Genomic DNA, 27155 nt, shown 5'->3' on the forward strand with positions numbered 1-27155 from the left:
TTCCTCTCGTGGCCAAGTGGTTGGGACGCTCGTTTATCAAGCAAGGGAAGTTGAGCTCTGTTGTTGTTAATGTTTATGATTAAGTGTATTGTTTGATAACTGGCTCCACGAGGACGATGCAAGTATAAGAAAATGAGAGAGGGAGATGAATGTAAATTGTGGGGTAACAATGAGAAAGAAATGAATGTTGTCAATGGTAACAATTGTCAAGGTAGTTTTGCTAATGAGGAACGAGATATGATAATAATAATAATATTTTTTATTTGTTGGAAAAAACACTCTATCACGAGAGTATTTATAATGTTGCATCTGGAGTGAAGATGAACCCAGGGAAGGGTTCGAAGGCTTTATAAAGTGTTTTTAAATTATACACGAACTCTTGACATTTATCTTTATTATTGTGGACCCTTGGAACAATAATAATAATAATAATAATAATAATAATAATAATAATGCTGATCAAATAAGTAAAGAAATGATACAAGAGAGAGGAAGACGAGCACGAGACAAAGTGTAAGAAAGGCGAGAGAGAGGAAGGAAGAGATGAGAAGGGACCTGCTTCCCTCCCGCACGCGACTGCCTCGGGGCATCCAACTTCCTGCGCTTTAGGGTGGTCCCTGAGGAACAGGAGGGAATGAGGAGGTGGGGGGGGGGGGGGGGGGGGGGGGGGGGGGGGGGGGGGGGGGGGTGGGGGGGGGGGGGGGGGTGGGGGGGGGGGGGGGGGGGAGGAAGCGAAGAAGGAACCGGAGGAATCGCGACGTCGTCAGGTGCGTCGGTGTTTTACAGGATATTCGTAATTGTGTTATCGACCGCTCTCGGAGCACAAAAAAGCGCCCGAGGGCGGAACAGCGCACGTTCCATCACGCCCACCCCCACCCGCCCGCCCGCCCACCCTGGGACCCAACTCCACGACCCTCCGGGATCCCACTTGCTCCCCCCCTATGCGAAGCTTCCTAATGCTGGGTATCGCACTTGCAATTTCAACACTACATCAAGTCTTCGGAGCTATCATTAGGGACCTCTCGTGCCAACGTTATAACGGTGTTTTATGGGAAATCAAAGGCATTTTGAACTATCAAAGCTTCGTTTTCAATTATTCTAAACTCGTTTTCGTCTCGTGAAATGAACACTGGTCTGTGGCTTTACTGGTCCTTCATCGTCATAAATTTCATTCATCATCCATATCATAATCTCTGTACTGTAAATGAAGTTAAAATGTACTTTTATGCTGCTATGTCCCCAAATCCGATAAGGGTTTTGTTTGTTTGTTTGTATGGTGCTTTTACGTTGCATAGAACCAGTCGTTATTCAGCAACGGGACCAACGGCTTTACGTGACTTCCTAACCACGTCGAGAGTGAACTTCTATCACCAGAAATACACATCTCTCACACCTCAATGGAATGCCCGAGAATCGAACTCGTGGCCACCGATGTGGTACGCCATCACCATACCGACCACGCCACTCAGGCGCCAGATCTGAAAAGGGAAAACAGAAGTGGGAAAGTATTTGAGTTGGTTTCTTTAATTCGCCACGAATGCTGCACCTACATGAAGGCAAACTGAAGAAACAAAGTAGATTTCATTCTCCTGTGGAGCTCTCGTTACGCCAGATATTCTGTAATCAATCAATCCCCATTACCATTCACCAGGATTCGATGCTTGGAGAATGGAATGGAATACAGAGTTTAGGCCAAAGGCTAAACACTGGGAGCTATGAGGTTATTCAGCGCTGGAAAGGAAATGGAGAGTGGGTAGGTTTGAAAGGTGTAACAGGAGGAAAACCTCGCAGTTGCGCTGTGAAATAATTGTCATGAGATGGAAGAAAAATACGAAAGGCGGCACAGTAAAAAGAATGAAAGGACTTGCAGCTATAGGGGCCGGAGGGACGGTGCAAAGAACCTCGCGGGGTGCACTGTAGGCACTACTCGTCCTACGGGGGATGCTTGGAGAAGGGATAGTAGATTTTTCTTCACATTCCGAACTCATTTTTCAAGGATATCAGTGGAATTCATTTGCAGAAATGTTAGAAAATCGTGATGGTAAGAGTCGATTGTGGATGATCGTTGTGTTTCCAAAGTTCTGGTGAATGTGACCAGCGCATTTCATTCCAAGAGATAACAGTGGTGTGGTCAGAAAGTTCACAACACGATGCTGTTTGGGTTACCTGATTTTCGATGTAAGTTATGTTTTTCCTTAAAAATCAACAGTATAAATTCAGAGAAAAGAAATAACTAGTATGGTGTCGCACAATTTAACACAACTTCTTTTTGATCAGGTTGTGGAGACATAACTTCTAGCGATTTCTCATGAAACTTGAACATATATTTTTTATCGACTCGTTAAAATGCATTTTTTCTATCAGTATTTATCTTGATATCATCTGATTCCGAAATTTCTCATATCCCCCATTTCACCTGAATTCGGCGAAATGGGTGAATTTTAATTTCAATGTTCAGTGGCATAACAGAGAAGAACAATGAACTGGAAAGAGGTAAAGGAAACGCAAGCAATTTACTCATAAACATGTTGCCAGATATTTCAAGTTAAAAACTTTCTTCTTTACTTGAAAAGTCCAAAGTCTTCAGGCAATAATAATGAAGGTACAAACCTAAGACAGCGACGTCAATTGAAACCCTGTTATTAGTATCGATAAGTGAAGAAACATTAAAAAATTTTGAAAAAAACCGACATTTTCACAATACGAACACCAAAAGCCTGTCACAACAACGACTAGAAATTTAATATGATGTTCCTCAAAGCTCAAGTGAGATTAGAAAATGAAACACTACAAGCCCTTCAGAAATAAAAAGAAAAGAAAAAGAAAGTGACGAGGTTTCCTCGGCGCAATCGAGTTTTCTGTACAGCGTACAATCAAGGCCACCGAAAACAGACCTATCTTTCGGTGGTCTCGGTACAATGTTGAATGAGCCGCGGCCCATGAAACTTTAACCAACGCAATGTGGTGGCCTGTACTATATCGATGCCAGACGCACCAGGCTAAATTCAACCTTAAATAAAATAAAATAAAAAAAACTACTGAGGTTAGCGGGCTGCAATTTGGTAAGTTTGATGATTGGGGGGTGGATGATCAACATACCAATTTGCAACACTTAAGTCTCAGTAGTTTTTAAGATTTGAGGGAGGACAGAAAAATTGCGGACAGAAAAGTACGGACGGACAGACAAAGCCGGCACAGTAGTTTTCTTTTACAGAAAACTAAAATGTTTACAGTATTATAAGAAAAAAAAAAAAAAAAATTCGCATCTCTGAAAACGGAAATCCTTCAGAGTTTTCCTTAGGGCGAGTTCTATAGTAAACGTCGGCGAGATTAACAAACCTCTGTAATATCAATGACGTCGTTAGCCTTTGCAGATATCAATGAGATCGGACAAGTTCCTTAATGCTTATGGGATTAGCACTACTGTAACACCAATGTGGTAAGAAACCTTTCACAATTGCAGTGATGACAATTCTTTTAAAATTTTAATGAAGCTAAAAACATTTCATCTATGTGAAGTTCGAAGTCTCTTCCCAAAGTCAAGAGAGATGCTAGTACTGATTAATATAATAGATCAGAAAGCTGGAAACTTTTAGAAATTTTTCATAATAACAATCAGATCAGAAACCTTCTGTGATATGAAAATAGCCAGAAACCTTTCGCAGTTGCAGCGAAGTCAGACAACTTTCAAGATGTTGCCGAAACGAAAATATTCCTAACAAGAGCATTGAGGTCTGACCCTTTGGCAGAACCGCTGAAGTAAGAAACTTCCCAGTATCAGCGAGATTACAGGTCTTGTATAGTGTAGTTCCTGTGTGAGATGTTCGTTAAAAGATACAGAAATAAATATAAAAAAATTTGCCGTAAAGCGGAGGAGACCTTAGCCTCACCAATGGTTTCACAAAACTGGACAATAACGACAGTAACAATGCGCTGAAAGAACATTAACCAGATAGGAACATGCACAAAGAACATTATATGATATAAAGGGATCTGTCCAGCGTAACGTCTCTATCTTTCTGGCATCTGGATGTATTTAGAAGAGTAAGCATAAAGATAACCATGTAATAAAAAGCGGACATTTGTTTCATGACAAACACAGATTGTAGATAAGACTTTTCCTTGATTATCCACGGCGTCGTTAAGAGGAGCAACAAGTACATAGAGAAAATGGAAAATATGGAAAAGAAACTCCTTCCAATTGTCCATTTATTTACCCCGTCGTTGAAAGTGAATATAAAAACCTATTTTAGAGGGTCGTTAGTGGTCGCTAGTGTGTCTTAGTGTCTCGTAAGTGGTGAGACATTCACCCCTTCTCTATCTGGCGTTGGATGGGATCACGCAAGCTTCATTATGTCAGGTTTTTCTATGCGTTTCTCGGGATGAAATGGGTCCTTTTGCAATGATTTTGAGAGGAGAGTCAATGGATAATCTTCTTCTCACTTTTACTTACGTGAAATAAATGACTTGACATTTCTCATCTCTTGGAGATGTGCTTTTGACGAGGTGTGATGGCCATTCGCTCTCATCCGAAATAAGCCAAGTTATGATTTTTATTTTTTTTTTTGGGGGGGGAGGGGAGGGGTGGGCGGCACACCTATATCCATGAAATTTGGAAGCAAAAGATAACACGTAACGGCAGCTTTGCTTATGCTTTACGCAGATTTAAATTCATTTAGAATACCCTGCGAGACTGAACTTGACCGCACATGAAAGAACTGTTGATTAATCACTTGTTTAAGGTCAACGTTTCCTACGCATGCAATGCCAACTCGGCTAACTTCATTTGTTACATGAACAAAAGAAAAATTTTCCTGAAATACTCAAAACTATTTAAAAACTGAAGCCAAAATGAGACAAATAAAAGGTTTCTTTTGCTCAATAATACTTTGAGTTCAATTACGAGGACCGAACTAAAAGGCACGTGCGCGGTTATTTTAATCTTCATGGAAAGGAAGGAGGAGGTTGTAATCATAGCCTTTGGAAAATATGTCAGTTTAAAAGGCCTAAAGGCTTTATGGTTTCATCTTTCAAATATAAGCCTGCGCCTTAAGTTAAGGCAAAATTGCTGCTTAACACTAGACCAAATATGTGACCGAACAGAAAGCATACTGAAGGTTTCTTAAACGACATTGATGTAGTATTCTGAAGCAAATAACGTACGAGTAAATATTGCATCAAAGTTAATTATCTGTGACCACCTTGATTAAGAAACAGTCTATTTCACAAAACCGAAAAAATAGGTTCTAGATACGAATCTTATTACCTTGGGGTAACATTCAAAATTTACCAAAAAAAAAGGACCAAATTGCAGTAAAAAGATTCTGTACATTCACTTAACGTGTATATAAGCTTCGTGCTACAGTAAACATATGTGATTATTTAATTGCAAAATCCTTGAAAGATTTACCTGTCCATCGTTTGCTCAAGCGATTTCGGAGAAAACAACACCTTTGGAGACAAATACAGAGGTAATTAGATAAGTAGATAATTAGGCTGCATTACCTAACCCTTTCTTCTAACCAGCACACCAGGCAAGAGAACAAATTGGCTAAAACCTCTGGCACTGACATTTTGGCTTTGTAATCTTACTATAATGGGGTTAATGTCTGTCCGTCCGTCTGTCATTCCATCACGGCCAAACGGCTACTCCGATGGGCATGAAACTTAGCAGGGTTACAGTGGGGACCCCTACGATGGTTTATAATGAGGTTTCATCCTACCTCTCCCTCTCCCTCTCCGAAGGGGGTGGGGGTGAGAGGGGATTCCCTGAAACGGAGCTGGTTCTGCCCGTGAAACAAGGCTGGTTGTGCCCGTAGACTTATTTACTTTACGAATTTTCTTACATAATTTCTGTATACATATGTTTGCTGGTACATGAAATATGCTTAGTTTAGATTCACAAAATTCATGGGAATATTTTAGACTTTTACAATAATTTATTTGTTACTGATATAGTTGCCTTATACATAATGTCGGCCCAAATTTGGAGAAAATGTATCAATTTATGTTATATTTCCACTCATTCATACTAATATTTGGATCGTTTTGGAATGAAATTGGCAAATCACATCTATGGTTTTTATCTCAAGAGTTTTAGGCTCTTCGAATAATTATGTGAGACTCGCGTACGTAAAGATTAATCAATAATCCACAACCATTTCTTACACATCTGTGAACTCAGATTACTGTTCGATGTTCGCTGTTATTCATTGCATTCATTCATATTTTCACCTATTATTCTTCTGTCATTACAGTTTCTTCTTTCTTCTATTATTATGTACAAAATCAAGTAACCCCAAAGAAGGGAGAACTAGCGAAGAACCGCAGATAGGAAGCACAACAACGTCACTTCAGCGGAAACGTCAACAGATAAGACACTTTGCGATTGCACTGTGCCACATCTGCAGATGTTCACCTCGAGCTTTTCAAGGCAGAGTTGAACTAAATTAGCGACTCAATACGCCTTTAAAACAAGCAACTGTGGCTCAAAATAAATTAAGAAGAGCAGAATTTCACATGAAAGTTGTGAAGATGAATTTTTCTATATTGCCACTTGGCATCTGTTTGCAGACCGGATGGATGGGATATCTGTCGCTTGTGGTTTACTGTCAGTTTTGTTTGTCCTTTCTTTGTGTTAACTCTCCAAAAACCGAGGCTCAAATGAAACTCGCCACTTCGTAAAGTCAGTGAAAAGTTGAGGTAACCATTTTTTCCTATAGTGAGAAAAAAGAAAAAGGAATTTCGATTTTGCGAGGTACCCTGCCATTCACCTTCCGAGGATTTTTTGTTGTTGTTACTCGTCACGAACTCGCCGAAGTCCCTACCATAATCATATGTGATAATTACAATGGTATTTTGATGTATTCACCTTCAGTGATCTGTTATTTTATCATCGTATTCTCTTCTTGTACACAACTACTTTTAAGCGATTAGCGGAGAGCACACAATGACTGTTGCGTAGAGCTGTGGAGTGTTGCATCACCCTAAGATCTTTTGGGTCTTCTGAGTTCGTTATATTCTTTCTTTTGTGTGATTGTCACATATTCTCCATTATTCTCCTTTTGCACAGAAATCGAATTCAAGAGGGATTTTGACCGGTGTAAGGCCTTAACCCCTTAATTTTAACATCTTGAAACTTAGGTTGAATTTACACACACACACACATATATATATATATATATATATATATATATCTATATATATATATATATATAGTATATAATATATATATATATAGCTATCCTAAAACCACACACACACACATATATATATATATATATATATATATATATATATATATGTATATCTATGTCCTTATTTTTATACTTTTTTCACTATCTTTGCATATTATCTTCCTATCATAACAAGATTATGAGCTTACTCAGTTCATCCGAAAATTCTCTTGTTTAATTATTTTCATTACAGAAATGTTACATTATTTACCCTCATACTGAAGATGAGAGAGAGAGAGAGAGAGAGAGAGAGAGAGAGAGAGAGAGAGAGAGAGAGAGAGAATTATTTATCACTGCAGCTAATTTGTAGTGAATTCGAATGGATAAATTAGAGTAAAATGTATATGAGTTAAGAATGACCAAATTCTAAATGAGAAAGAGGATTGGGAAATAAAAAGATAATTTCCTTTGCGGCCATTATACCGTAAAGTTTCGACCTACGTGACCGAAGTAGACATTCTGATTTCATTTCGTTTATTTTTGTTAGCCATCGCGATGAATGTGCGAAAACCTACGAAATATTCTTATAATCATGGAGGAGTAGAAACCGAAACGGAAACACCTCGAAAATTCCTTTGATATCTACGCAGACGCAATTTCAGTTCGAGTCTCTTTCGATCATTCTCTGGACGTCTAAAATAAACTGAGAATAGGATATTAAATTGTTTGTTTGTTTTTTTGTATGGTGTTTTTACGTTGCTTGGAACAAGTGGTTATTCAGCAACAGGACCAACGGCTTTACGTGACTTCCGAACTACGTCGAGAGTGAACTTCTATCACCAGAAATACACATCTCTAACCCCTCAGTGAAATGCCCGAGAATCGAACTCGCGTATACCGAGATGGCAGGCATGATATCAAGTTACCTGTTTGTTGACTGGATTTTTGCTTGGTTGCAGAATACCTAAATGCGGAGTTGGTGCAACAATCGTTCCATGTTTTTCAAACTAGGCTTCCACAGAGATATCAAGTCTCTTTCGATTTTTCTATACACACACACACACAGACACACACACGCTGTAACCCTACTTGTTACACCTATTCTGCGACTTACATCATCTTATCCTCTTAGCATATCATTTTACCATCGTCCATTATATTTAAACCTAAATACTTACACCAATCTTCTGCAATCGACATTAACAGTCATTGCTTCGTCTTCCTGATTTCCATTTACCCTTATACCCTTACACGAAAAATAAAAAAACTTTCGTTTCTTGTGAACACTTTCCAACTCACTGACTGGTTTATGCAGTTCCTCTTCATAAACGCCAGTCACCAATCAGTACTGTATCACCATTCACGACTCGTTTTCCTATTCCTTATTCTACTGTATTCATGTCTTATTCTTTTGTACTTTTCTGACTTCGGCATCACTTCCTCCATAAAGACAATGAACAGCAAGTGAGGCTAACACATGCTTGTCTCAGATCCACGGCTTCTCCATACCAGTGACTATCTTGTTTTTAAATTGTGACACTTCGCTTCCAGCTTATTTAATCACTCTTACACACTCATCTCCTGTACCATGCATACCCAACTCTTACACACTTATCTCCTGTACCATGCATACCTAACTCTTACACACTTATCTCCTGTACCATGCATACCTAACTCTTACACACTCATCTCCTGTACCATACATACCTACTGCCTCTCCACCGTTCTACGTATATACTGTGCTTTCTCTAGGTCTAAGTGTGCCCACACAACATATTCACTTGACTTTTGTACTTTTCGTATAACCATTTCATAACAGGAAACGGATCTCTTCACATTCATCCTTACGTAAATGCGCACATTTCTTCCCTATCATTCCTTGTGTTATCTATCTTTCTTTTAGACATGTAAATACACACACATATATAATGTAGTGATCTTGATAAGCATCTCTTTAATATTTATAGAATACATTTGATGTACCTGATTACAAAACATCACCTCATTTTTGTTAGGTAAAAAAGCATCGGTTCTCAAGTTCTCAATCAAGTTCAGCAAGAAATATATCCTAATATATCTAGAATATTGACGATGCATTAATAGCCTGTTGCATCGAAGTATCCTTCTCTGTATAACTACCATAATCGAATGCTAGGAGTCTATAAAGACTTCATTCATCCAAAAAGGCACTCTACTACCAAAACACGAATAGCAAAAATCTATATCTAGCCTGACGAGATATTGATAAGCTCTATTTCAGGGAGGGAGAAATCTATGCTTGCGTGTCATTTAATAGTTCATTTCCGAACAGGAAGAGAGAGAGAGAGAGAGAGAGAGAAGAGAGAGAGAGAGAGAGAGAGAGAGAGAGAGAGCTTTCCAAGCCTGCATATGTCCATTATTACTTCCAAGCCCTCATTAAATGTAAGTTTTTATCAAATTCTTGTACTGTTTACGCAAAGTCCATGTACTACATGTCGGTCTGTCTGTCTGTCGGTCACCTATACTAATTTATACGTGCATATATATACATACATACATACATATATAACACACACATATATATTATACGTCATATATATACATACATACTACATTAGAAAATATAACATATATATATATATATATATATATATATATATATAATATATATATATATATATATGTATGTATGGAACAATATTTGATGCTTGCAAGGAATCCTTCAGCCTCAGAAGTATTCTATACTTAAAATAGTTTGTCAAAGTTATGAAATTTATGAAATAGATATTCTTAAATATTTGGGGGACTCGTTAACCGCTAGTAAATATTTTGGTTTTAAACTCCTTTTGAAACTGTGGTATAAGTGTGCTTAATGTATATTTTCATCCTTGTTAAAACACTTTACACTTATAAAAGGGGGGAAATGACATAACGGAAGGTTATAAAAATTATGCCGATTGTATGTGTCCATTTGTAAAGGAATACTAGTACGTGTACGAAAACAAACTGAACCACGTCTTCCTTCCAGGTTTGCCTTTTGGACTAAGAGAAAAGTTTCAACAAAATGAACTAGAAACATTGCGATGGAAATCCACATGCTACGCCAGGAGGAGCACTGGGAACACGCGCATGACATTATATCAGTTAAATGTGTCTATTAATAAGAAAACGTCTGGAACGCAGTTTCTCTCAACCAAGAACTAAAAGAACCTCCTGAGATTTGAGGTAGAAAATACTGGTCAGACATCCTGGTACGATTCAAAGACTACAGGGAGATACATTTTAACAGTTTACCTCTACCCAGTTCCTTCTGGAATCAAAACGAGCGGGGAAAGCAGCTTCCAAACGCCACTAGGAATAATGCTGAGGAGGGCTGTTAACATTGCTACCATTAGTGAGGAGGATATCATGGGTGAGGAAATCGGGGTGGATGGAATGGTAAGATACAACTTGATATTTCTTGATGACATTCATTTGTCTAACTTTGTCTCTTAAATTTTCCTTTATTGGCGACATTACCACAAGAAGATTATTGCAGCCACGGTCTAGTTCTATGAGGTACATAATCTTTTGTAATTCTGCGAAATGTTTTCTACTATTTTTCATCATCATCCACTAAAGCCTGTTGTGCATCCGCCTTATAAAATTAAAGAAAGCATTTTACTTTGAAAAAATATCTTCAGATGTGAATTCTTTTTAAACATCATTTACTGCTACAGTATCGTACCTTCGATAAAACAAATATTTATTACGCTTTCCGCTCTAATTCGTATCTTCTCTTTTCGGAATAGCAGTTTGGTCAAACGTTGATTAAAAAGAAAATGAAGAACGACAGTTATCTGGATCAGAGGCAATTGTTATTAGCTTTTTTATGTATATTTTCCTTTACGATTGACCAGATATTTACAAAATATCTCTTGGATTCCTGAGATTTTCCTAAACTAACTCACGTTCAGTTAAAGCAGGAAAATAAGCTCTAGTTTTGTATTAAACCCGTTGACAACTTTCACGATTATCATATTTTTTTCTGTATTTAGATCAACATAATGATATTCAAGCAATACTTGATATAATTAAGAATTATTTCTGATAACTAACTGACTGACAAATTTTAGGTTTGCTGATTTCTTTATTACTCATCTATTCCATTTGCTAAAATTACTGCTAAAGAATGCAATAGCATATAGTAGCAGAAATCAGTGTTATTTCTACAATCAGTGTTATTTCTAAAAATATTACTAGGTATAAAAACTATACACATACAATCGTAATAATAACAATTATAAATATTCTTTTGCAACAGGTTGAAATCATCCCATCAAATCGTCTGAGTGGAGGAGAAAGGTAAGTTTCACTTATGAATTTTGTTAACCTCTAATGAAACTTTTCAGAATTTAAATGACTAAACAACTTTACCAAAGTATCTCACCAAAACGAAGAATAAAATAGAAAATGGTGCTAAAAACGCAGAAACCTATTCTCAACATAACTCGAAATTTACGAAAACAAAGACCTAATTAAGCTCTCACACTGTCCAATGCCAAGTGTTGACATTTTACCATAACAAGCAGACTTCGTTAAATATTCCTCTACTTCTCAGAAAACCTAATCGTTAAGAATATTCCTCGTGATCTGCATCAAATGTCGTATTTCGCATAATAATCACCTCCTGTAGTTAAGTAAACCTCCTAATACAAAACACTACTAAGGAGATAACAAGCTCCTATTGTTTTTTTTTATTATTTCCTAATTCTCAATATACACAGCCCACAGACCACCATATACCTAATTGACTTCTTAGGTCAGATGAGAAACAATAGGTTTGATAGAACATATCAAGATCGTTCATTGCCCGAAATAGAATTACGACTTCTTTTACGATACAGGCGTTCCGCCATTCAATTAGAACCTACGAGAAGGGTTTGGGGGGAGAGCGAGTGTTCGTGTGGAAAAAATTAACGAGGTAATAAATTATCATTCGAGAAGAACAATGAACAATTGTGTAAAAAAATGTTGAAACTAACAGTTTTCATGTTGAACCGACAGCTATAAGAGGCAATCATAATGTGGATGTTTTTGTCTACACCTGTTATATATATAATATATATTATATATATATATATATATATATATATATATATAATATATACATTATATATTTTCTAGTTTATGTCATATATAATATAAATATATATATATATATATATATATATATATATATATATATATATATATATATATATATACTTACACACACATATATAAACATTTTTAGTATTTGTTCTATAATTTCAGGGATGGCCTTGATGAAACAGAAGCATGTAACATACCCTGGAGAGAGAGCGGAAGCGGTGGAAAAGGTAAATGATTGATGGATCAATTTATGATGTCGCAATGGCCATGGTCATCGACACCAAATGATATTCTATTCTGAACGTTCTGACTCCAAAATTCTTAGTCGACAAAGATGATTCATGAGCTCCCCCTCTCTTTTTTTTTCTTTACCTGCTTTGACCTCCACTCTTTAATCCTTATAGCGACAGTTCATATGAATTTGACGTTTTCTCATCTTCATTATCTACTCTTAATGGTCTTTGAGATCTTCTGAGAGGAAAGTTTTACACCTTTAGAATCAGAGAAGGTCGATCGCTGACAGGACAATGAATACACCACAAGAAAGGAAATAGAGGTCGTTTACACAAGGCATCTTTTAAAAGACAACTCCCACGAGCTGTCAAAAGACACAAGATACATATTATCCACTATAACTGGTAGCCTCATTCTTTTAATCAACCCTTTATTAAGTATCTACAACATGGGTACTTAACAGAGGGTATCCACACCCCTTGGCGGTATGAGAACCACATGCTAGGTTATGGATCTTGATCCCTAGATACTTTTATATATTTGATTTTAATGTGACTATGTATACATGGGTACATTTTGTAAATAACTATATAAAACTATAAATGCTTTTGATTTTCTTGTATGTTCTAGTCCTAGTTATTCACACCTGAAGTATGTACGTATTAAACTCAGTATATTAAGTTATATTGTCAACGAATAGGACTTACTTAAGCAAAACTGTTATGGAACCACATAGGGCAATTCATAGGGGATCTGGAATCATCAAAAGGTTAAGAACCCCTGATCCACAGCATGTCATCATAACCTTTTCCCATCATTTGCATTTTTCTATCTGTCTCTACGTCATTATTATTATCATTATTATCATAGCTACGTGACGTAGAATCGAGTCTTGGGTACATATAGACATACACTAAATAAATAAATTTATATGTATGTCTATATATACGAAAGTATATACATATATATGTATATATATTTAAATAATATATTCATATAAACAAAAGTATGTATTTATTTATTATAATCTTTCCCCAACATTTTTAATTTTCCTTCCAATGTCCCTGCGTCTTTACTATGTTATTAATGTTCCCAGGAATCAACATGTAGTATGTATGTATGTATATATATATATATATATCATATATATATATATATATTTATACTATTAGTATACATATATATATATATATATATATATATATATATATATATATATATGGGGATACAATCCACAATGAAGTAAATTCCTCTTGTAGTTTAAAATATATATTACTTGTATAGGATTAAAGCTTTCGACCATCAACTGTGGTCTTGTTCACTAAAGTGTGATATGTCACCTCAAGGAACTGACAAGAAAGAGCACAAGCATTTGAAAAAACAACGGTTAGGAAACAAGCTAGTTCAAATTATGAATGATCAGGCGGTTGAGCCCTCGTTCTTTCCAGAATTCGTCTTGATCTTCGTGGGGGAATGTTTCTATTGTCAACTGCTTGTTCTATGGTGGTTGGGTGGTTAGTTGGAGAAATGACCTGAGTGGAGTAAACAGGAGAGGAAGCAGCATCGTTATTGGCACATATATTTCTAAAGTTTGAAATTTTCCCTTTCCTACATATCTCCTCACAAATAGCTGTATTTTCTGTAATGCCAGTATTTCCTGCAAAGGTCTCGTTTAATGAAATTAACGCCCCTTCTACTACTCGTCTCAAAGTCCGGTCGTTACATGCAAAAACAACCTTTGTACCTTTAAAATTTATAGCGTGGTTTTTCTCCCATGTATGTTGCGCTATAAATTTTAAAGGTACAAAGGTTGTTTTTGCATGTAACGACCGGACTTTGAGACGAGTAGTAGAAGGGGCGTTAATTTCATTAAACGAGACCTTTGCAGGAAATACTGGCATTACAGAAAATACAGCTATTTGTGAGGAGATATGTAGGAAAGGGAAAATTTCAAACTTTAGAAATATATGTGCCAATAACGATGCTGCTTCCTCTCCTGTTTACTCCACTCAGGTCATTTCTCCAACTAACCACCCAACCACCATAGAACAAGCAGTTGACAATAGAAACATTCCCCCACGAAGATCAAGACGAATTCTGGAAAGAACGAGGGCTCAACCGCCTGATCATTCATAATTTGAACTAGCTTGTTTCCTAACCGTTGTTTTTTCAAATGCTTGTGCTCTTTCTTGTCAGTTCCTTGAGGTGACATATCACACTTTAGTGAACAAGACCACAGTTGATGGTCGAAAGCTTTAATCCTATACAAGTAATATATATTTTAAACTACAAGAGGAATTTACTTCATTGTGGATTGTATCCCCATTTACTTAGAGGTACGACATAGTACCTGGCTTCTGCATATATATATATATATATATATATATATATATATAATATATATATACATATATATATAATATTAAATCCACGGTAGAAAGTAGGTGAAAGAGTGACTAGGAACAAGTACTTTCGTAGTATATTCTACATTTCCAGGTCCCTGTTTCACTTACCTTACTATCGTGTATTTAAGGATATTCTCAAGTACTACGTGTTCCTTCGTGCTACATTGGATATATTATTATGTTTATCAAGGTTCGCAACCGTTGTCATTACAGACAGGCCAGACTCGGAGAGGCGGTCGAGCCTGGTGGAGAGAGATGACGATGGCGTTGAAGGAGTCTCAACTTCTATCCTCAAGGCCATCTCATCCTTAGATGGTCCTTCCTCGAAGTCCATGCCAAGGTCAAAAAGCACAGAGTCTCTCTCTTACAACAGTTACTCAAAAGCTCCGCGAGGAACATCACCGTCTTCTACTATGAGAAGAACTGCGACATGGAGAGGTACCAGGTCACCAGGGAGCACTGTGAGTACACAACTAGTGTTGTCAAGGAGCACTGTTATTACACAATTAGTATATTCAGGGAGCACTGTTATTACAAAATTGATACTGTCAGGTAGCACTGTTATTACACAATGGGTATTGGCAGGGAGCACTGTCATTACAAAATTGATATTGTCAGGGAGCACGGTGAGTACACAATAGGTATTGGCAGGGAGCAATGTTATTACAAAATTGATACTGTCAGGTAGCACTGTTATTAAACAATAGGTATTGGCAGGGAGCAAGGTTATCACAAAATTGATATTGTCAGGGAGCACTGTGAGTACACAAAAGGTATTGGCAGGGAGCACTGTTATTACAAAATTGATACTGTCAGGGAGCACTGGGAGTACACAATAGATAATTGTCAGGGAGCTGTGAGTACACAATTGGTGCTGTCAGGGAGCACTGTGATTGCACATTTTATATTGTCAGGGAGCATTGTGAGTAAGGTTTGGTATATTACTTACATTAATAACATAAATGTTTACCATTATCTGATTACTTTAGTAACTGGTAGGGCATAATTCTGCTTCCTGAGACACTCGACAAAAACTCCACATAATATAGACGTGAGGATAAGTCCTTTACATTAGGATATTGGGAATATTTCATATTTTAATTTAGGAATATTTCATATTTTAAGAATACTGAAGTTTCCTCGAATATAAAAAAATTCACTAGTCAGCAGTTATGTCTGTCATGTTACCAACAAAGTAAGTGTCCAGCAAAAGCATAAATGACTGTAAGAAAACAAGTCATTTATTGAGTCCTGGAAATCTGACGTGGTTCAGAATTAAAAAATAATCCCTTGCACTGGTTACTAAAAAAAACAGCCACATGAGGCGAGGTCCCCGCGTCTCTAGCTCCCCGCTATTTGATTATTACGTTCACATCATGCCTCCTGTTTTCGACATATTGTTACCCTTTTTTCAACTGATAAAAGTGTAAGCTGTCGTTTCTTCAGGATGACGAAGACAAGCGATATGACACAGATCAACTCGGAACAATACAAGCTAATCACCTACAAAACTGTGTGATCAGAAAACCATTTAAGGGCACCTGTGATTGCATCCTTCAACACCAGAAGGATGGAACCATATTTTTAAAGGTGAGTTTACACTAGGCTTCACCCCACGCTGCATGCATAAGACTCATCACCAACTCCTCCCAAATTCTTGTTAGCCCTGCCTACTGGATTGCTCATCAAGAGTCACGCCACACCACTAAGTCACCCTAATGAGCAGTCCAGTAGGCGGGGGTAACAAGAATTTGGTAGGAGTTGGTGATGAGTCTTACGCATGCAGCGTGGGGTGAAGCCTAGTGTAAACTCACCTCAAGATAGGAAAGCGCCGACCGTCGCTTGGTAATTCTGAAGAAACAGTATACATTGACAGCAAACACGCCAACAATTAAAATCTATGTCACCAATAGCAAATATTCCTGTCATCAAGAGACTTACCCGGTCTATCGCTAGCAATGCCAGTTGAACAACCAGTGTTTATTTAAGCTTATCAATAAGAACTCTATCCTACAATCGTCACACATTAGCGTTCCGTTTAATTTCACTGACCAATGATGCAATTAAGATGTGCTAGGATACCATTAAGTTGCAACTCGAACACACACACACACACACCAAAAAGGAAAAAAAAAACCACAACAACAATAACAAGCCAATGCCTTCATCTCTCTCTCTCTCTCTCTCTCGCTCTCTCCTCTCTCTCTCTCTTCTCGTCTCTCTCTCATCTCTCTCTCTCTCATCTCATTCTCTCTCCCTCTCTCTCTCTCTCTCTCCACACACACACACACACATACTTGTACATACGTATGTATTTATACGTAAAATCTCTCGCAAAAGAATAACAGAAAAACAGACGCACAAAGACACTCCATTAATGATCACATCTTTCTTCACAGATGAATTTATCAGGAAAGTTCGTAACGGAATTAACTTTGTATGACCCGTTCAGCGGACCAACCAAAACTTCCGCTATCATTCTTGGGATGTTCATAGCAACAGATCAAACAATGGGCGACCACTTCGTATACAAGATGTCCCCTGTCTCGCCCTTGTCTGCTCTGAAAATTCAGTAAGTATAGAAAATGGACTTATATTTGCATCTAATGAAGTTTCATATAAAAGGTCTTCGAAGATTAAGTGGAATTTTACTACATGAATTGTCTGAAATTATCATAAAAGATATCATAAGAGTTCATCTATATTGGCTAGGACGAGTCTTTTAAAATAAGGTTACCATTTTATTCTAAAATGAACCTTAGAGATTTTATAAGTATCTGATGGCAGGAATTGCCTTTGATGATGTAGTCAGCATTCATATGAGGGAAAGGTATTTTAGAATTTCCATTTTATTCTGTTGGTATAGAAATTTTGAAAAACATTCGAGTATTTAGATATATGGCAGAAGAAAGACTGACCAATCATACATGGGTAGGAGGAGCTTTTGTGGTTCGAAAGATTTTTGGAAGGAAATGAAAAAAATTGAAGATTCAATGATAATTTGACGGTATGAATTTTGAAAATTCAAACGCTCAAATAACGAATGACAATGGGAACCAGGCAAGATCCAAGTGATCTTTGAAAACGCATTCATTTTTTTGGAAAAGTGATTTTCTTAATAATAAATTTCTGAAGATTTATTTAGTGGCTGGAGTCTGATAACTTTAAAAGTCCTGGACAGTACTGTTTTGTGAAGCCACCAACTTCTCTATTCTGCCAGCGAAAATCTTTAGTTACCTTATCCTCATTTCAGGCAGCAAGATAGACTACTTAAAGTGAATGATATAAACGTAGCTGGATGGTCGCATAATTGCCTAGTCGAGTTCATCAGAAGTTTAACGTTGTCGTACGCATGCGATTTAGGAGAGATATCGCAGGATACAGCCTTTGAAATGCCTTTCAGCATGGTTAGTATATTGGTAAAACAAGTCGCAGTCTATTATGTGGCCTCTATGGTTTCCTTCTTCATAAATCCTTTATTCTAGTTGTTCTGGTTCCTCTAATGTCACTGATTCAGTTATTCTACTTATACCATCTAAAATATAAATTTATATAAATCATCTCACTATCCTATTTTACCCTGAAATATACTTTGCAGATGCATTGAATTTTCTTTATGTTGGTTTAAGTTTAGCGAGTATTTTACATCTCTCTGACAGTTAAGAATGTTAAATTTTCTGTGCTGATTTACTCAATCAGTTAATCAGTCTCATGGTCTCCCTGAAACTTCATCATAGTTTTTCTTACTGATACTGCATCGATTTCTGGCAACAATAGCCAATGTTTTTTCCAAGAAAGTTCTTTGTAATTATACACTTTGGTCTAATCATATTTACTGCTGTTTTATAGACGGATATAAACATTATCTCATCATTACGTGATTTCCTACGCCACGCCCTATTCAACTTTACTAAACTCAACTACTTCTACCGAGTATATTTTACTACTATTGAGGAATCAACCAAATAGCATTATCTACCGTTGTCTCCTTTCGTCTTTAATTACTGAGAAGCTTTACACTATGATCCAGCATAATCCTTTCTAATTTTTTTTTCGAAGGAATTTCGGAGGACAGGGAAGGCTATCCGATCAGCAGAAGAATCACCAAGTAGTAAAAGAGTTGCAGCTACGATTCGAATCCGAAAATTAAGTAAGCGAATTACATTTGTTAGCTATAAAAAAGCCTCATTTTCTTTAAAGTCACTCCTGATAAAGAAAACGAACCTCATTTCTATTAGGGATACATAGCTATATTTGCAGCTTTAATTTAACGACTTTCATAGCGTCGCCTTTAATTCATACTGCTTTCAAGATCAAATATATTTACACCTTGAAAACAAAATAATTGCCTTTGCCTACTCTACTCTAACTACTGATTTCTAAATAGCATCAGATTTCCGAAGTTTGAACGCGGTTCTGTGATTAAAAGGACGCAATATTTGTGAGAAATGAAGTAAATTTTAGCATAAAGAATGCACAAAAAGAATTCATGACAAACTTTAAACTATTATTGGAAATAGATCTGTCTGTCTCCACAGCTCAGCCGAGCTTTCCTACCCTACAAAAAAGCTTTTAATCTTTGATGTTTTTTAAAGCTTTCACACAGACGCTTGAACTTTTCCGCTTGCTTGCCTTTGCTTTAATGTATTCTCCTTTGAGAGCCATTGTCTATGGACTTTGAACTGAAGAGAATCAAATACACATGGATAACGTTAAAAGGCAACGTTGAGTTCTTATTGCACGAATGGCTATGACTAGAGGGTACTGCATGAAGACAGACGAACAAACACACACACACACACACACACACACACACACACACACACACACACATATATATATATATATATATATATATATATTATATATTATATATATAAAGTACATAAATATATGCTATATACATACATACATACATATATATATATATATATATATATATATATATATATATATATATATATATATATATATATGTGGATGGGGGTAAAACACGAGGAATATGATTCCCCTAACAAATTTCGATTAATAAAATGGAAGTTAAACATTAAACATTTAACGGAAGCTAAGAATTATCAGTCCCCCCAAGTTACTATAGTTAAAAAAAAGACCCTTCAGTGTTGGTATTTACTCGCCTAACTACCTCTTCAGTACTTCTGATAATTTTAAATATTCCACCAGGAGCTACAGTCATGTCGGTCCACGAATCCGTGGTCAGAGTCAAGTACAATACCACGAGCACAGCTCGTTTCAGACTGAAGGATACGGAGGATGACCTGTACCTCAAGGCCAGCTCTTCACCTAAGAACATAGTTGATATGTACGTCGGTTCTCATACATCCAAGGAGGATGAAGGTCAGTTGTGAAGATAAAATAATAGTAATTTGCAATTTTTTACTCTAAGAAAAGAACGCGGAAAACCAAATAGACTGTAATCTAATCTGCTAATTATTAGCCTAACCCCTGACCTCAGAATCTATATTATGTGAACCTTATTCTCTGGTTGGATCACTCGAAAGTAAATCTAGAGAATATTAACCTGATAATACGGTTACTGAAGTTACGTGCAGACAATGAAAAAACTGTGTACTGAAATAAGCCTAAAATACTGACAAATAATGTCTTAAAAGTAATTCTCTCAGCATTGGGTAACTTGTAAACTCTGTTCACATCTTGTAAAATTAATCAGGCAATTACTGACTAAGGATAATTCTTAAGTTTTCACTTTAATTTCCTCTTTGTAACCTTTTTGCTTTTCTGGTACTAAAGCAGTTATTATATAATTCCCTCCTGTAAGATTATATTTTATTTATCAGATTATGGTAATAAAGCGGATAAAACAAATTCCATGAAAAGCAGACTGAAATAATCGATATAAAACCAAAAACGAAACGAAAAATAATCTGAGCTGCACACCAATGACCGATCATGAAATAGAAGAAATGACGACAATTACTTTGTTTTGTTCCAGTGTACTTCCGGTTACACCACTTTCACGTATCGCCAGCACTTCCAGGATCGGGCGAAGTTGTCGTCATCGAAACGCCAAGCGGAAACGGATATTTACACGCTGTCTCTCCTAATTCAGTGGCTGTGATGGTGAGTACGTTGCGAGTAATTACAGAGAGAGAGAGAGAGAGAGAGAGAGAGAGAGAGAGAGAGAGAGAGAGAGAGCGAGAGAGAGAGATGGAGGGAGAGAGAGAAGAGAGAGAAGAGGGAGAGAGAGAGAGGGGGGGGGGGGGGGGGGGGGGGGCATTAGAACTTCGATGACAGGAAAAGACCATGCTCCCTTGAATAAGAGAAATGTTCGACATTAAATTAAACTGCTCGATAGCTAAGGAACTGAATAAACAAAGAGGTTAACATGGGACTGTTGCTATATGCCGTAAAAACACCAAAGAAGTAAAATCAAGCTGAAACCACATAATGATTATTCAATTAATTACAGGCAATGACGACGCCCCCTACCGCGTTCCTGCAAACAGACAACAGATTCTTCTACATTTCATACGTGCAAGGAGGTTCTGCTGTTAGAATCAAGCACATTACTACTGGTAAGTCACATACCTAATAATTAACAACAGTTTAGGTAGTGTACAGACGCGGATTACCTACAAATAATAAAGCCCGTAACATCCAATAATACCATTACAGTGCGAGAGCTCGAACACATGTCAAAAAACTAAAGAAACGAATGGCCAAATTAGTAACGGGAGATAAGATAGGTAAATCACTAAATAAATAGATTTTTTCAGTTACGCATCACTAAAATCATATTAGAATATTAAACTCGTGCCATTATCTTCTTCAGCCAGTATTAATTTATGAAGCACTTGCTCAAAAACGACATACAATAAGTTCAACGAACAAGTAGTCTCAGATTAAGTACTATTCCTACTGGAAGGTACACTCTAGCTTTTCTTTCTATTTCTGTTGAGAAGTATACTCTCTTACTTGCTTTCTATTTCTATAAGAGTATAATGCTAGATTTCTTTTCTGCTTTTATTGAGAAGTATACCCATTAGACTTTCTCTCTCTATATATAAAGACGTATACTCCAAGATTTCTTTTCTACTTACTATTTCTATTGAGAACTGTACAATATTTTCTCTTTCTATATCTTCCTCGTCACCAAATGTTTACAGGTGAATTTGGCTAACCAACTACTTAGGAAGAAAATTTCATTTATTATAATAATAATTTAATGATTATTATTATTATTTCTTTTCTACTTTTATTGAGAAGTATACCCTTCACTTTCTCTCTTTTTATATAAAGACGCATACTCCAAGATTTCCTTTCTACTTTAGACTTTCTCTCTTTCTTTATAAAGACGCATACTCCAAGATTTCCTTTCTACTTACCATTTCTACTGAGAACTGTACAATATTTTCTTCTTCTATATCTTCCTCGTCACCAAATGTTTGGAGGTGAATTTTGCTAGCCTACTGTTTAGGGAGAAAATTTCATTGATTAAAATCTAATTTTCTCTATCTTCTATTCTCCTTTCAGGGCATTACCTCTCCGCGAATAAGGACGGAATTTCCCTCGTCGGCCTCAGCAACGACCTGACCCTCCCGAGTGACACGCACTTCGAGAAGCTTTCAAGTTGATTTGAGGACAGGGGGACGACAGAAATTAAAACTAAGGAAAAGAATATCTGAGTAACGTAGCTACTGATTTCAAGAAACCACGCCGAGGGCTCTGAATAGCAAAGAATAAGGGAGTTATTGTATACATTACTTCGAATGACTCAAATCAATGATTTTCATCAGTTTTAGCGTTTATTAAGGAATAAATTATGTTCGCTTTAAATGGTGATAAGATGAACATTATTACATTCTACTTCTTTGGTATACACAAATGTTGTTCAAAATTTTCAGATAGGTTGTTTCTAGTACTAAGAAGAAGATTAAGATTTCAGACCAAATCTACACTTATACTCTTTTACTTTACGTAATTCCGAAAACGAGAATATACTGGCTTTATCTGTCATTTCCATGAATTAATTTACTTCACATTGCACTTATCAGTTTACCCTTGCATTATCCTGTTATATCTCGTAACTACGTATGAAAGGAATGCTCTGAAATGTCTGACAGGCGTTGGTGGATTTAATTAGTTTGCTTTGTGATACAAACTAAAAATCACTTGCTCTAGTGCATTTAATTTTGTATAATACTTCATGACCTAGAATAGAATAGATGTACAAAATTACAGCTCCTGAGAGAGAGAGAGAGAGAGAGAGAGAGAGAGAGAGAGAGAGAGAGAGAGAGAGAGAGAGAGAGAGAGAGAGAGATGCATAAAGGGTAAATATTTTAAGAATTCATAACAGATATTTCAGCGAGTCAATATATAACCTAAACATCCCCAGTGTAGCAAAACCCATAAAATATGTCTGTCAACTCTGTATCTTTTTTAAATGTTAAGGACCAAATTTTTTCAGACACCTGCTGAAGATTTGGGTAAGGCCAGTGATGACAATGATAATAATGATAATACCATATTCCATATCTACAGTGAAATACTTATATTAGCAGGTCTTGCCTGACGCAATTCTATAAGGATGGGCGAAAGCTAAACTTCGACCTAATTCATTTGTATTTACTTGTAGACTTGTAGACTTTCAGAACATTTTCTAACCTGCTAAGGATAGGAGTAACTAAATATAGATGGAATATTCAACATAAAAGAAATAAATAAAGAGGTAAAACAGAACGGAAATTGTTATCATATCATCAGGTTTTTTATTTACACTTCGATCTCGGATATGCCCAAATTTATTTCCAGCTTTTGGATGAAAACAATTTTTAGGTACCTATCTCTGTCCAGTCTCATAGATGCAAACTCACTAATATCATAAAATACATAACTGTTAATTTTTATACTCTTTCTAAATGTGGCATTAGATGTTTTCAGGCTAATAATTTACATGAACAAATTTTTGCACCTTTTTTTAGTGTTTTAACTAGACTAGACACTAAATCCTGTAGCAATAAGGCCTCCTAACAAATATGGATTTCGCCACGTTTATATGTTAATAATAATAAAGTACACTACCTGTGATAAGAGTGGTTTTTCATGAATTTCTAACCTTGTGCTAAAACTAACGCACAAGAATGTCAGTATTTGAGTTTATAGAATTAATGGTCATTAAACTGGTTATGAAACTCTGCGTGTGACATATTTAACCTTGACTCTTGTGGCGTTAGCTTAACCACTAAGATATCAAACAAGTGATAAAAACCCCGAAAAATGAGGTTCTATGCATCCCAACTCATACGTAAGATGAATATTATGTGGTTTACATTTTCTCGAAAAACTAACCTAGTATAAAGTATTGCCTACATAAAAAAGCAGTAATTTACAAAGACCCACTTCTGACATCCATGAAAATAAAGCTATTCTGGCAGATTCTTGGGCTCAGCTGTAATGACGACAGCTCTGCTCTGCTCTGCTCTGAGAGAGAGAGAGAGAGAGAGAGAGGAGAGAGAGAGAGAGAGAGAGAGAGAGAGAGAGAGAGAGAGAGAGAGAATGCAACGTATCACACAGTAAGTGTGTTACAGGAACTATATATAACCTGCTTACTGCGAAGATCGCATGCAGACAAGGGGGAGGGAGGGGGAGGGAGGGCGAATGGTGCTTGCGCATTTTGGGACCTTCGTCAATTGGGGCAAAGTCAGTTAATGTTAAGCTGTGGTCGAGGAGACTTAATCTAACTTAACTGATCGAGAAGTCCTCACTAGATTCAATTTCTATATAAAGGCATATTCCTGGACTAAGTTTCAAATGACTGGGAAAATAAAATTAGTTTCTGTGAGATATGCATTCTTTCGGGTATATATATATATATATATATATATATATATATATATATATATATATATATATATATATAACTGGACCAGTGATCGGAATCTAACTCAGGAAGAGAACATAGTCATGAATGAAATATGAGAATGACGTATTATCAAAACGAAAACGAAGGAAATATGCAGCTCAACAGTGGGAAATAGACAAATGATAGTGAGTTATTGAGAAAATTTCAAGGCCTACACAGACAATAACTTATTTTACAACATTTACTTCCTGTTCCAGTTCTATTTCACGAATACCTATCTATATAACCCCAATTATTTCTATTCTTTTTTGACAGAAATGGAATCTAATAGTTGAAAGAATTCTGAGAAGGTTCAGAATAGTACATGTCACAATAAAAATTATGAAAAACAAATTTAAAAAGGTAAATAACCATCTTTATTCTTTTATAAGCTAGAAAAAAAAATCAAATCAACTGAAAGTTAAAACTACAATATATTAATTTTTGGAACCTTAAAAACTTTAATTTTCAAAAACAAAATTTTTTGTTAGTTTCTAAAACTAATAATTTTAGAATAATCTTTGTTATTGTTATGACTATTAAATTACCCGAATGAAATTTTTTTTTTTTTTTTTTTTTTTTTTTTTGTAACAACAGTTCTTAGGTTTTTATCTTTAAAATTGTAACGTTCCTGGTGGATTTATATTTCTATGCTTTTCAGCTTTGGGAACAATGATGATTTTTGGTTTTTGTCGTACGAAAAAGTAAAACATCGGCAGTGAAGAGTTTCTGTAGTCCCAGAACTAGGCTCGTATTTACAAAAAAATAATACTCCACGAGTGCACAATACAATTTAAGCCCCCGTATAAAAAATAGCAATAACCCATATCCTCTTAATGTTGTATCTATAATTACAATGATTTTTTATAGTAAACTTTAAATGATTCCCGGCATATTCTCTCTGGTGATTGAATGCTGAAAGTGAGAATTCAACCTGACAAACAACAAAAACATACGGACATTATTATTTTGCCCTTGACAGCCATAATAATGGCGAGGTGCTTGGCAGGTGATAAGGTATGCGCCTTCTCTTGCCATCTGATTAGTCATCCTGTATTCCTCGCCTCAACAGATTTTATAAAAATACCGCTTGCTTGTCTCCTAACGCTAGAGAAAACAGACCTTACATCGTCTGAGACTGATTTCTTTAAAAGTGTGATTTCAAAAGGAGGGACGAAGGAAAAGAACAAAACTTCTACAATTATTGAACCTGAGCTCAAACGAGAAGCTTTCAGCTTTTTTGGACTGCTAATCCCCGTAGGCATAAGGTTGCGGATTAGAAATAAAGTATTTACCACACACACACATATATATACATATCTAGCAAACGAAAGGCAGTTTTATTTGCGGGGAAAACGAAGAGCTATCGAAATGGGTAACATACTGAGGGATTATGAAAAGGAGATGGAATTTAATGGACTGGAATCAATTATATCCGGATGAATAAACGAAGCAAGGAAATCAACAAATAAACCGATGCATTAACTGAAAATTAAAGAGGAAAAAAGAAAATTTTCAATGTAAGAGGAAATACTATGAAAGTGACCTATCAGGAAGACATAGTGTTTATTGTGGTCTACTAAACGTGTGTTGTTATTCCTATTGACGACTTATCGTTGACTTTTCTGACAAAATACTCGGAGGTCGGTCTCCTGGGTCTAAGTTTTTCATGACGTAATACATGATCAGCCTGAAATACATACGGATTAAATGTAACAGCCCAATCCACATTATTGTAAACTGCCAACAAAACATTCGTACATTAAAGGAGTTACTGGTGCGATACTGGTTTTCTTTGAGCAGCGGTAACGAAACTTTATGGGTAACTAAGTCAACGTGCAAGCTCTGCTTGATCATCTATAAAAAAAATAACTGTTCTAAGTTGGTGTGAAAAAAGTATAATAGCTGAAGACATAGGCTAATGAGCAAGTTTTCCACGGTACTTTGATGATCTGAATTTTTAGACAAAACCATTTTAATCGGCGTCTGTGTTCCAAATCTTGGCAGATAGTAGTAATAGGGTTCGAACTGCAAACTAAAAAAGTGGATACTTCAAGTGATCTTCGTTCATTGTGATCTGATTTCCTCCCAAGAGTTACTTTGTTTTGGGATCCGCATATGCAATACTAGGCCTTATACTTGCTGCCTTCTGTTGTTTATATATTATATTTTTTTTAAACGATGACAAACTCCTAAGATTCTAGCTCCACCAATTTAATTTTATATTAAACAAACGGTTTTCAATCAGTATTCAAGCTAAGATCCAACATGCACTGGTGTCCATCAATGAAAGTTCAACGTTAAGGAAATGAACACCCAAATTGAGCTTCCGACTGGTCGGTAAATACT

At 36.3% G+C, this 27155-nt stretch overlaps 2 protein-coding genes across 7 annotated transcripts in view; one reads left to right on the forward strand and one right to left on the reverse strand.

Moving 5' to 3' along the window:
- Positions 1-24099, forward strand: part of LOC135206185 (uncharacterized) — a 289887-nt gene extending 265788 nt beyond the window's left edge. The window contains exons 1-12 of one of the 5 annotated variants that reach the window (XM_064237500.1): positions 6611-6702; positions 10183-10592; positions 11458-11498; positions 12450-12514; positions 15140-15387; positions 17326-17498; positions 18180-18333; positions 18986-19076; positions 20108-20281; positions 20898-21025; positions 21375-21480; positions 22439-24099. In XM_064237500.1, the coding sequence (XP_064093570.1) occupies positions 10515-10592; positions 11458-11498; positions 12450-12514; positions 15140-15387; positions 17326-17498; positions 18180-18333; positions 18986-19076; positions 20108-20281; positions 20898-21025; positions 21375-21480; positions 22439-22539 (1359 nt within the window). In that variant the 5' untranslated portion in view covers positions 6611-6702; positions 10183-10514 and the 3' untranslated portion in view covers positions 22540-24099. Of the gene's footprint in view, positions 1-6610; positions 6758-9508; positions 9597-10182; positions 10593-11457; positions 11499-12449; positions 12515-15139; positions 15388-17325; positions 17499-18179; positions 18334-18985; positions 19077-20107; positions 20282-20897; positions 21026-21374; positions 21481-22438 lie in introns of those variants that run through there. The other 4 variants (XM_064237503.1, XM_064237501.1, XM_064237502.1 and 1 more) reach the window with 4 other exon arrangements.
- The window catches only part of LOC135206183 (homeobox protein OTX-like), a 492545-nt gene that overhangs the window by 188206 nt on the left and 277184 nt on the right, over positions 1-27155 (reverse strand). The gene's annotated exons all lie outside the window — the stretch shown is intronic.

This window comes from Macrobrachium nipponense, chromosome 29 (genome assembly GCF_015104395.2).
Source record: "Macrobrachium nipponense isolate FS-2020 chromosome 29, ASM1510439v2, whole genome shotgun sequence".
Lineage (NCBI taxonomy): Eukaryota > Metazoa > Arthropoda > Malacostraca > Decapoda > Palaemonidae > Macrobrachium > Macrobrachium nipponense.